Source organism: Mastigoproctus giganteus, chromosome 4, assembly GCF_048544385.1.
Source record: "Mastigoproctus giganteus isolate SK-2022 chromosome 4, ASM4854438v1, whole genome shotgun sequence".
Lineage (NCBI taxonomy): Eukaryota > Metazoa > Arthropoda > Arachnida > Uropygi > Thelyphonidae > Mastigoproctus > Mastigoproctus giganteus.
In genome coordinates this window covers 101,024,552-101,037,684 of record NC_143578.1, presented here as the reverse complement: position 1 = coordinate 101,037,684, position 13,133 = coordinate 101,024,552, and the positions used below count along the sequence as shown (strand labels likewise).

Below are 13,133 nucleotides of genomic sequence, written 5' to 3'. Positions count from 1 at the left end.
TACAAGGCTCATCCTGTTTTAAATCAAATCGGAAGACTCCTATTACAAATTGAAGAATGCCATCAATCAGTGACCTTTTGCTGGATCCCAGCACATTCGGGGATAAAGGGTAACGAACTTGCTGATGAAAATGCTAAAAATCCATCAACCTTTGATTTAACCTCCATTCCGGTTCCAGCCTCTGACTACTGTCACATCATACGAACAGCAACTTTCGCGAAGTGGAAAGAGCTATGGCACACCCAAACGAATAATAAACTCTACCAATTGAAACACGATTCAAAGCATTGGCACTCTAGCACCAAAACAGTGCGAAGAGAAGAAGTGGTTCTTGCACGGGCACGTATCGGAAACACATATCTGACCCACCTCCATCTGCTCCGAGGCGAAGATCCTCCTCAGTGTCCATACTGTTCAGAAAATTTAACAGTGAAACATATTCTGATTGACTGCCCTCACTATCAACAGGACAGAACATCCGTGCTGTGTTCCCTGAGAAATCTACGAGAACCAATAACATTACAACATATTATTGGAGATGATGCAAACATCAACGAGTTTTTCTCTTATCTGAAAATAATTGGACTTTATGATAAATTCTAAAATATCTCTGTAAACGCAACCAAGCTGTTATGTCTAAATTATGTTTTTAGCTATGCTTAAATTTTGTTTAGTATTTTCATGTGAATAGGCGCATTATAGCCACAGCAGCTTATGCGCCGATAAACCCCCATAACACACACACTCATCTTCCCATCCTATCTTGAAACAGATTCATTCCCAGCTATTCTCCTGCAGTTGTTTCAGTCAGTTTTTGCTGGATCCCTGGCCATTCAGGCATTCCGGGAAATGAAAGTGCTGACTTTGCCACTAAACATCCTCAACCCGCTCTCTCACAACATCCTCAGGTTCCTTATACTGACTATAAGTCTGTCATATGCAAAGCATGCTACAATAAATAGTCACAGATCTGGAAAAATAACACCAACAATCAACTTTATCAGATAAAGTAAGAACTAAAGCTGTGGCTCTCTGGCTTCCAATGAAACAGACAAGAGGAAGTGGTATTGGCAAGACTCAGAATTGGACACACTCATCTCTATCTATTATTGGGAGGAAACCCACCTCAGTGCCCATCCTGTCACGGGCAACTTACGGTCCATTTTCTGTTGATTGTCCCTTACATTCAACCATTTGGTCAAATAATTTTCATTCACTTTTATGTGAGATTTTCAACATTGGTTGAAAATCTCACATAATTTATCTCACTTCATAGGAAATGAAGCAAATATAAAAACTTTTGTATCTAAAATATATTGGCCTGTACAGGAATATATAAGTTAACATCTCTATCAATATGTTGCCAATAAGTAAACAATGAGCAGACACAATTTGGCTTCATATAGCCCTTGTGTTGTTAAGCCCAATACAACAACAACAGGCAGTAGGGCGTGGAGAGAGCTATGCTCTTTATTAAGAAACAGAATTTAAGGCAGTGCACCCAGTTGATGCAGGTTGCCAGTATAATGTTGAGTCAGTTTAATTTTTATGAGCATTGGAAAAACAAAACAAAAATGAGAACAGGATTACGTTATAGGTCAAAACTGTGATGAGTATAATGAACAACTATACAGACAAACAGAATGAGCCAGTAAATCATAACGTTTAACCCCAGGGACTCGCATCTGATGAGTATGGGCTTGGCACACCCAGGGTCCTGAGCTGGATATCACCATTCTTCTATTTCTTGGTGATTTCCTTCTACTTTTGACACTCTCTCTCTCTCACTCTCAGGGTAACTATTTTTTTTTGGCTGGTGCAGCATAAGCTTCAGGCTTCCTTGCACCATGTAGCTATTAATAATAATAATAATGAGGAATTTTAACTTTCCAGATATTGTTTGAGATGCGGGTTGGTCACTCGCTCAGTAGCAAAATATTTCAGGATTTATTGGATGACTGTTTTTTATACCAGCACGTTGAGAGGTAACAAGCGAAAGCAATACTCTATCTGATAATGGATGGCTGAGCTTTGAAAATCAAAGGATTAGATCAATTTTCAGTTATTAATCACTTCCATTTTCAAGTTGTAAAACCCTGAAGTATTTGTTAAATAATTAAATAGATTAATAATAATTAAAACCAGAAACCACTTTATATAATAATTAAATAATAAACCAAGACTACATAATTTCTGTAGTAGTAGCAGCAGCAGCATCATCCCTCTGTTGAGACACATACTTGTTTATATTGCACTAAAACCAAAAATAGTATTACAAGACAGAAGACAAAAATAGTAACGAAAACAATTGCACAGCACCTGATAGGTTCTTTTCACATATAATTCTGAATAAACTACTCTTCGCATAAAACTGTTAGGCAGGTACAGAGAGTTAGACATTATCCTTGAACCAACAATAATTGTACAATTGATATTTTAGAGCATGACCCAGAGGTCCCATTCTAGCACTGCCAGGCTATAATAACCTGAAGTTCTGATCTGACTCACATTGTTGACATTTTGTAGAGAAAGCAAGCACACAGATTTCATTGCCTTGTTCATTTATGGTTCATTTATTTTATCATGATTTCTTAGTGTGGAAAACATCAAATTTGTCAGTGCTTTGGGAAATCTGCACCTGAAACACTGGAAATGATGCACCAGGTTTGTGGAGAGTATTCTCCATCATACTTGTTTGATGTTGTTATGTTATTTGGTTTTTTTAGGAGTATTAGCAACTAAGGCCATATTGCTCCGGGAATATGTGGTCATTCCCTTGACCTTTCCGCATCCTCCGTATTTGGTGGTGACGGGCTCGAACTCCGGTCTAATCAAGAAGCGTGTGCTACGCACTGCTGCTCCTTCCCACCTGGCTACGGAGGCGCCCATACTTGTTTGAGTGGAATCATAGATTCAAAGAGGGAAGAGAAAGTTTAGTAGATGACAATAATCATGTTGGAAGACATAACTGCTTATATACCCAAAAAATATTGAAACATTGGAAAAACTCTTGCACCAGAATTGCTGTGTGACTGTTAATAAACTTTCAGAAACTGTTGTGAGATTGTAAGTGATGATTTGAGCATGCATTGTTGCTCAAAATGTAGTGCTTCAGATGCTTATGAACAATTATTGTAATGAACAGCTGATAATTTAACAGCATCTGGTAATGATCTGTTGTTTCTAGAGTCTATCAACTGCACAGACATGACTGGCATTTTTCTCAGTGACCACAAAGAAAGTGTGATTGATTAACTTGGAAATTGCCTCATTTACCCCAATACCAAAAAAGATTTCAACAAGACAGGTCAAAAGGATGCAAAAAGGAAAGTGATATTAGGTTATTTTTTATTTATTTATTTTTTTTGGTTGCTATGGTATAGTGCACTAAGAATTTATTCCTCAAGGTGTTACTGTGTTATTCAAGGTGTAAATAAGGAATGATACCATACAGGTTTTGCATTTATTTCTTATGCAAAAAGAACTCACTAAACACAATACTGTTGTCATCACATCCATCTTACTTGACTTATCTCTCTCCATATGATTTTTTATTTTCGCTGAAAATGAAACATTTACAAAGTCATCACTTCTGTAGTGAACAAAAGGTTATATGCAACTCAAGATACTTCCCATGCTGTCCAGCCAGAACTGTTACCAGTGACTATATCATCTGTGCAATTGCTAGTATCAGTGCTGGCCCAAGTGCATTACTGCCAAAGTGAGTACTTTACTACGGAAGTGGCTAGTCTAGGTTTAGTTAGATTTAATATGCAAGTCTGGGAACTTTGGTTATGCTATGTAATATTTATTCTAAACAAAAATCCATCCATATGGATGACACTGAATTTTTTTTGCAATAATATTATAAACTTGAAAATGGAAGAGGTTAATAGTTTGATGTGTATATTATATGTTCGTAATATTTTTTCTTCAGCAGAGTTAATACTAGTTTTGACCCATGCTAATTGAATACACAACTAACCATATATGGCCAGAATTTTATTAAAATAAAACAGGATGATCTGATGTAAAAGTAAAATACACTGACAACTGTAGAGTTAAAAGCAAAAAAAAAATAAAAAAAAAATAATTAAAATGTACACAAAAGATTACAAATTAAAAGAAATAAAACAACACTGTAGCTTTCAAAGGGTACTGCTTCCTTTATCAACAGTTAAACTTTACTGTCACGGCACATCCTTAAATAACATCACGGTCATGGTTCATGGCACATATTACTGTAAGAGCATGGGAATTAGTCTCCAATGTGCATGTAGACTGGAAATGATTTGGGTGTATGCCAAGCGGAACAATTAACCCTATCTAAAAATTATGGTCTCGGTGGGGGGGGGGGGCGGTGATTATGGGCTCCCATATCTCAAGCTCTCAAGCCATTTCTGGTGCCTATACTTATACAAAGGATCAATGATAGTATTCCCTGGAAAAATTATTATTATAGCTATATGGTGCAAGAAAGCCTGAGGCTTATACTGCACCAGCCAAAAAAAAAAAAATTCTCGAGTTACCTTGAGAGAGAGAAGCAGAAAGGAACCACCAAAAAAGAGAAGAATGATGATATCCAGCTCAGGACCCTGGGTGTGCCAAGCCTATACTCACCAGATGTGAGCCCCTGGGGCTCACATCTGGTGAGTGATGGTTCTCCTCCCAGAAGTGTTCCACAGCAGATTTCCTATAGTCTGTGGTCTCTATTGCTCTAGTATGACTTTAAACCTACATTCTGTCTCCCCAACAAGTTGCTCCTCACAATCCAGACTGATCTCATACACAAATTCACTTATACGTATAGGTACTGGATCTTTTACCTTTGATAATACTCTGTAGTTGTCAGTGTATTTTATTTTTGTATCAAATTTTATCCTGTTTTATTTTAATTTTAATGAAGTTTTGGTCATAAAAGGTTAGCATTAGCATTAGTAGAGGCATTTGATGCAAGAAAGCAAGCTTATGCACCATCAGCCAAAAAAAAAAAAAAAAAACCCACTTCCACTTCACCCCTCTGTTCGTTCCAAATACCTGTCCAGCTGAGCCTTAAACTTATTTAGGCTATCAACCTCCACCACAAGGGATGGAAGTCTGTTCCACCAACCAACCACCCGCTGGCTAAAGGCAAATTTCCTCATGTCTATCCTACATCTGTCTTTCCTCAATTTGAATTTATGCCCTCTCAGGTGATTTTTCTGAGCTAGAGGAAGAATCCCATCAGCATTGAGCATGCTTAAACCATTCAAGGCTTTATACACCTCTATCAGATCACCTCGCTGGTGCCTAGTCTCCAGACACTGTAATTTGCAAAACTTAAGCCTTTCTTCGTAAGAGCACCCCTTTGTTCCATTCACTAATCTTGTTGCCCTTCTCTGTACTCGTTCCAGCAGCTCTACATCCTTCTTGAAATGAGGCCTCCAGACCTGTATACAGTACTCTAGGTGTGGTCTGACCATTGCCTTATACAATGGAATAATCACCTCCTTATCCCTGCTGGAAAAATTCCTGTATATCATTGACAATACTCCATGAGCTACTCTTGCAGCCCGTCTGCACTGCTCAGAGAACTTCATATCTGCCTGCACAACCACCCCCAAGTCCCTTTCATTCTCTACCACTGTCAGTGTAGTACCACAGATTTGATACGTTGCTCTGGGGTTGCTGTTTCCCATGTGTAGTACTTTACATTTGTCAATGTTAAACTTCATTTGCCACCTTTCAGCCCATCTGCTCAACCTTTCCAGATCCTGTTGCAGCAGCATAGTGTCAGTAGTGTCCTTGACAACCCTGCCAACCTTTGTATCATCTGCAAACTTGGACATTAAGCTTGATATACCATCATCAATATCATTTATAAATACAGAAAACAATAATGGACCCAACACTGAGCCCTGAGGGACTCCACTAATAACATTAGTCCACGATGAGCAGTGTCCATTGATTACCACTCTCTGTCTTCTCCCCCTCAACCACTCATTTATCCATAGCAGCAATTTGCCTCCAATGTCACACTGCTCCAATTTGTGTAGCAGTCTTCCATGTGCAACAGTATCAAAAGCTTTCATGTGCAACAGTATCAAAAGCTGATCCTGCAGTGCTTCCTTAACCAGTGCCTCCATTAATTTTCCTGGAACAGAAGTTAAGCTCACAGGTCTATAATTACTTGTGTCAGCCTTTGATCCTCCTTTGTGAATTGGGGTCACATTTGCACATTTCCAGTCTATGGGTACCTCCCCTGAGTCCAAGGAAGCTCTCATAATTATGGCTAAGGGTTTGCTTACTTCCTTTGCTGCCTCCTTTAATATAACTGGATAGATCCCATCCACCCCGGGTGCCTTTCTTGTGTTTATCTTCAACAGTTTCTCCTCCACTTTAATCCCAGTTATTTCAAGATTCTGTAGCTTACTGCTAGAGTTGAATACACCTCTGGCATTCCCTTTGCTGAATAACTCCTCATGTGTGAATGTCGATGCAAAATATTCATTTAGTTTGTTAGCTACCTGAGCAGGATCATCAACAGGTTAGTGTATTCAATTGCAATTAGTATGAGTCATAACTTTCCCATCCCCCGAAGTCTATTTGAAGAATTAATAATAGTTTTGTTTCATTGAAAATAAGAGTTGAAAAAAACCCACTTTTAAATTTTGTAATTATTCATAAAAAAATTACATTTAGTAAGTTTGTTTATTAACAAATATACAATACAATACAGTTGACAAGTTTATTATTTCAATCCATTAATAAAGGTCAAGCACTGGTATACTTCAAGAAAAATTTAAAAAATCAACTTTTTTTCAGAAGTAATAAAAAAAATTGAGTCCATCAGACATCATGTCACCATCATCATTATTATTATGATGATGGTGCCACTGCTGATGGGTTAAATTAGACTTTTATATTCAAATCTGAATTTCCCCCAAAATAATTTGAGTGCTATTCATTGTGATCGAGGGGAAAGGTTTTGCTCAGGATATAATTATAATAGAGAAATGTTATGAAGAAAAGTGGGATCTAGCTGTGATGATTATTGTGTTTCTAAAGAGAAGGTGAAATTATTTTATTTAATTTTTAGCCAGTTTATTTTTGTCATAATATTTCTATTTAATGCAAAAATAAGATTTTATTAATTAATAAAAGTTTATTTTCTTTTAAATAATGTTTCTATTTTAAATTTCATAATTAATATACATACTGTTGTGTGCTTTGCATAAAAATTAAGTTATTTTTTGATAATAACATCAAAAGTAGCTTAATTTTTATATATTTTACTGAAGAAAGTCCAAGTTTTGTTAATTTGGATTATCATTGTTGCTTCAGGAATTTTAAAAAAAAAATTATTTTTTTATTTTTTTAGCCCAATTTTTAATATAGTTCAAAATTAATAAAAATATATTTTCAGGTAAAATTATCTGTGTTGAAAGAAGAAAAGAGACTTTTATTGCTTCAGCTTCGAGCTAGAGCCAATAAAAGTAATCATCGTTCAGTGGGTGTTGGAGACATTAACATTCATGATGTTACTGAAGATCAAGCTGTAGGTAAAAAAAAATCTAGTCGATTCATTCCTTCCTACTATAGACGTAGAGCATATTCCTTGACGTCCGATGATGAAAACAGTGCAACTCTTTTACCAAGTTCAGATCTTACTTCTCCCATTCTTGCTCAGCGTCTTAATGCAGAATTTCAGAAAAAAACATCAGCTATTGATGAATATCCCTGTAGGCATGTGGATGTAGCAACTGATATGATTGGTATTGAAACACAAATTCAGATATCCCCTATGTCTTCTGTATATAAACGAGATGTTAGTATACATTATATCCCTGAACTTAGATCAATAGCTTCAGGTGAAGAGTGCCTTACCTGCAAACCACTTATGGTTTCTCAAAATAAAGATGCTGAAGTTGGTACCACATCATCAAAGCAAGCAGGGAGGAAGTTGTGGCCTTCGCATACATATGATAAAATTAAATCATTACAATTTCATAGCTGTGATCAAGTTTCAATTCCCAGTGCACAAACTGACATATTATACCAGGAAAAGTTTCAGAGACAGACAAAGAATCAATCTGTAAATACAGATCCATTAGATATGTATTTAGAAGAATCATGTGTACAGAAGAAAGAAACAGAATATTCTGGACTGGATGCACTGGACATGCTGAATGCTACTCGACCTAAGGTTGCAGTCATGGATGCAAATGTTGGAGATGATCGTGTAAATGATGTTATATGCTATTCTTGTAAAATGAAAAGAAAGAAATCGCCTTTAAAGACATCACAAGTGTCAGACGATGAAGACGCCTTTCTAAGTGATTTCTTAGATAGTACTGCCATAGATTTTGATGAGCCATTTCGCAAATGCAAACCACCTTATACAAAAGATATAGGAGTTGGTGATTTTACCATTTTTGATGATGTGCCTGAAAATCGAAGACCTACAAAATATGTTGCTGTACAATGTGATGTTGGTGGTGTTCCATGCATAGGAATGAGATCACCTATTTTAGAAGTTCAAGAATGCAAAATTTCACTTAGTCCAGAAATAACACTTTCAAAATCAGGTGTAAGACTTTGTGATAAATGTCAGAGAGCAATACAAGAAGCTACTAGTTATAAAAAACACTCATGTTCTCCTGTTGCAACATTCATCCCTAGAATCAGTATGACTAATACATGTAATGCTGAAGATGTTGTGGGGATGGTCATTTTAAATTCAACTACTGAAAAATTAGACAATAAAGACTGTAAACAACCTCAAAACTATTTTCAAAATCAGGTATCTAGTTTCAGCAGTTCTGATTCAAGTTCAGAACAGAGGACATCTCCACCAGACTTTGAAGAATGGACACCAAGGACCAGAATAAATAGGTAAACAGGTTAATAGAGTAAAATAGTTTTAAAATTTTGATTAATGAATATATATTGTATAAGTTTTTATTACACAAGGCCATTTTTTAAAATATTTTAACTAAAAGTAATTAGCACCTCAGAAATATATCTTTTAATCTTGTTATGGGTTACCAACTCAACTGGACAAGCAATAGTGGCAAATAAATAAATAATAAAAAAAACTTATTTCAAAATGCAAGTAGTACACAAATTTGCCACTGTTTATAGACTATCATCATCAGCAAAAAATAAATAAATGATTTTGTTTAGTGAAACCTAAAACAAAATCATTACTCTGAAACATGGTACATGCCAATTTGTAATATTCTCAGCTGGGATAATTTGTTTTATTCTCATCTTGGATAATTTATCTTGTTTTAGAAAAGAGAAATATAGTCATTATAGAGGATTATTATTAATTAAATCTTTCATTACTTATTATATACAATATACATGATGTACTGTATCTATTCTTAGTAATGACATTATTTAGTTTTCAATTTTTGAAACATGTTTGAAACTTCGATGGCCCTTATTGTCCCATTTATCCAATTAAACTAGGTGGGTCCATGTTAAAGTGCATTTCAATTGAAATGCAATCATCCATATTGTAACTATTATAGAACTCTTTACTTCAGAGTAATTGCCAACTTAAACTTATAGAAATTTTTAATATTAAGGTTGAATAGTTGAAAATTATGTATAATTCAGAAGATTTTTTGAATTGCAGAATTTCCAGTTTAACCCACTAATTCCTCTATGGTTTAAATCTGGATACAGATAAATAGCAGTATTGTATACCAGCTTCTTAATTAAAGGGGAAAGCTAATAATGGCTGTTTGAATGTTATGAAAGCAAATCCAAAGACATAATGAGCTCATTAAAATTAATTCTCTACTTTGGGCATTTACTATATTTAATTAAAGGCATATATAGCACTAAATAAGATACAAGAATTCCATAAATACTCATAATTTATGTGGGTTCAATTTGTATATAAAAATTATAAAATAAATATGAACACTATATTAATATAATACTGAATTGATCCCATATAATAATTAAAAAAAGAAATGATACAGTTAACTTTAAGTGCAGTATAATCAATGTAGTCTAGTAATTTGGCAACATCAATTTATTAAAAGTGGCTATCACTTTCCAAAACTGTTACTAAGGGATGCATAGAAGCCTGATAGGCGTTGACTGGGCTAGCCAGGTGGCTAAAGTGTCTTGCTTGGCATTGCAAAGGTCGCGGGTTCGAATCCCACCTCAGGCTTGGATCAGAGTAAAATGCAAAAACTTTGGGAGGTGCATTATGGCCACAGAAGCTGATGCACCAACAACTAACAAAAAAAAAAAAGAAAAAAAGCCTGATAGGTGGTAATTTATATTATATAGTAGGTTATTAATGACAGTCTTCTAAATTTTTACTTTATACAGAGATATGTTTATCTTCTATAGAGATTGTTATACATTATTTTTATAATGTTAATGAGGGATGAATAAATATATAATAATAGTATTAAATAAATAATACTAATGAGGTGATGAGTATATTTTTACAAACAGTGTCACTGATATTCCTGTTATACAGTATAACTTTTTAGATTTTTAAAAACATACAAATATATTGGAAGAAATGCACAGGATTTGTAAATTGTACATAATATGAAATAGCATTAAAATTCTAAAAGCTTTAAACTTATATTAAGAATTTGATTTAATATGGGAATTTAATATTAAAATAATACAAGTAGATCCTTGTAGAGTTACTGAAAAATAAATACTAACTCAGTTAGCCCCAGGGGCCTAAATCTGGTGAGCATGGGCTTGGCACGCCCATGGTCCTGAACTGGATATCATCATTCTTCTCTTTCTTGGTGACTCCCTTCTACTTCTGATTTCTCTCTCTCTCTCTCTCTCTCTCTCTCTCTCTCTCTCTCTCTCTAGGTAACTCAATTTTTTTTGGCCAGTGCAGCATAAGCCTCAGGCTTCCTTGCACCATGTGGCTTATAATAATAGTAAAAGTCAACCAGATTGAAGAATCATTAACTGATAAAGACTAAGCAATGCTGGGAATCAATACTGGATATTGAGCTTATGATCTTTAAATGGCTGGCCATTAATGCTAATAATGTTTTATTTAGTTATCTAATTAGTTATCATAATTTATTGGTTTTTGAAATTGATTAAAAAATAAACTTTGATAAAAATATAATAAAAAGTACATTTGCATAAACATTTTTTGAAAAGCAAAGAAAAGAATTCCCTTATATAATTCATATGGTTGTGAATAGGACAAGTAGTAGTGGCTATAAATAAAATGTAGAATGAATAATAATACAGAATCTCAAAAGGAAAAGATTAACTGCCATTGGATCATATGATGCATAACTGCTAGTCACATTCGGATGTTACAGATACCACCAAAAACGTCAAGACCATGAAATTTTTTTTTCTACTTTGGCTTATGGCTTTTATTCAGTTCTTGGTATATGTGAAAAGGAACAGTCACGTAAACAATAAAGAACAGTCATATTATAATAATGATAAACAAAAAGCAAATTGTACAACAATACACTTACAGAAGTAAATAAAATCATTTGTGATTCATACATTCATTCAAATTGAAAAGAAGAATAATAATGATGAAATATGCTGTTTGAATATTGCTGACCTCAACTGCTTTGATAATTTTAATGAGTTACATATTAGAGATATTAGGAATAAAGAAATATCCATAATAATACAACCAACAAGAGCAATGTTGAATAATAGCAATAGGGGAAAAAAATCAATATTAGTTTAACATTATAGAAGTAAAATTTAGCATTATTTGGAAATATTTATATTTGAATGACAGATTTGAGAAAGGTAGATGTCTCCTGTTGAAAAATAGTTTTTCTGATTTTTAAAGATAACTTATGAAAATTTTCACAAATTATTATGAGTTATGGGCTATTGTATAATTGCTTTATCAGGAAAGCGTATAAATATCATCAAAGCTGACGTTCATATAATATTCTAATATGAGCAATCTGGAAGATTTATAAATGGCAAGAATTAAGACATTGCATTTGGTGGTCAGAACACAATTAAACAGGGGAAAAAAAAGTTTGAGATTAATCAGGTTATGCTACTTCAACAAGATATAAAGAGATTATTTGGCTCTGCAGAGAAATAGCAGATGGAGTTTAAAAAAGGAAAATATAAGGTTTTTGCATCTAGATAGTAGTAATCCTATAGTGATATACTGCTTAGGTAGCAACAAACTGAAAATACCTAGTTGATGATGATGAAAAGGACTTTGGAAGAATTATTAAATTTTTTAAATGTTCACTGAACAATGTATGCAGGCTATTAGGATAGCCTGTGGGGTTCTGTCAATGATGCAGAACTTTCAAGTAGTGATAGAGGTGATTATTACATTATATAACAATGGTCTGGCCACATCCTGAATACTGCATGCACTCTTGGAAACACCATTTCAGGAAAGATGTGGACTTGTTGGAGAGGGTACAGAGAGTGACAAGGTTGATTAAGGGCACAAAGCAGGTACATTTATCAACAAAGACTATTTTTTATAAGTTATAGCTTTTTGAAATGAACAATTGCAGGTTTATTGATGTGTTTAAGGCTTTAAAAGGATTGAGTGTATTCAATTCCAAGGGAATTATAACATATTATTCTTTTAATTTACACAAGGGGGACATACATTTAAATGAGAGGGGATAATTATAGAATAGATAACCAAAAATTTTCATTTAATTAAAGAGTAATTTTTACCGTTGGAATAAATTCCAACCTATTATTGTGGATGTTGGAAATTTATCTAAAGAGGAATTGGACAAATTTGATCAGCTTGAAGTGCTAGTCAAGACATCAAAGGCTGATATTGTTGGGATATCAGAGAAATGGTGTCACACAGACATAAGCAGTGCAGAATTGGAATTTGGGGAGTACAATGTGTACAGAAAGGATAGACAGGAGGGGTTATGCTGTTAGTTAAGAAACACGTAAAATCTAAGGAAGTGCATCCAATTAATGTTGGTGGACAATGCAATGTTGAGTCTGTTTGGTGTGACATAAGCACTGGGAAAGGAAAAATGAGAGTAGGTGTGTGTTATAGGCCTAATGAATCTGATGAGTATAATGAGCAGTTGTGCAGAGAAATAGTGGGCTGGTAAATCAGAGTGTCTTATAATGGGAAAATTTTAATTCCCCAGAGATTAACTGGA

At 34.4% G+C, this 13,133-nt stretch overlaps 1 protein-coding gene across 1 annotated transcript in view; it reads left to right on the top strand.

Moving 5' to 3' along the window:
- The window catches only part of LOC150086952 (uncharacterized), a 232,040-nt gene that overhangs the window by 53,564 nt on the left and 165,343 nt on the right, over positions 1-13,133 (top strand). Inside the window, exon 3 of the mRNA XM_090372333.1 lies at positions 7,406-8,874. Within this exon, the coding sequence (XP_090228459.1) occupies positions 7,406-8,874 (1,469 nt within the window). The remainder of the gene's footprint in view (positions 1-7,405; positions 8,875-13,133) is intronic.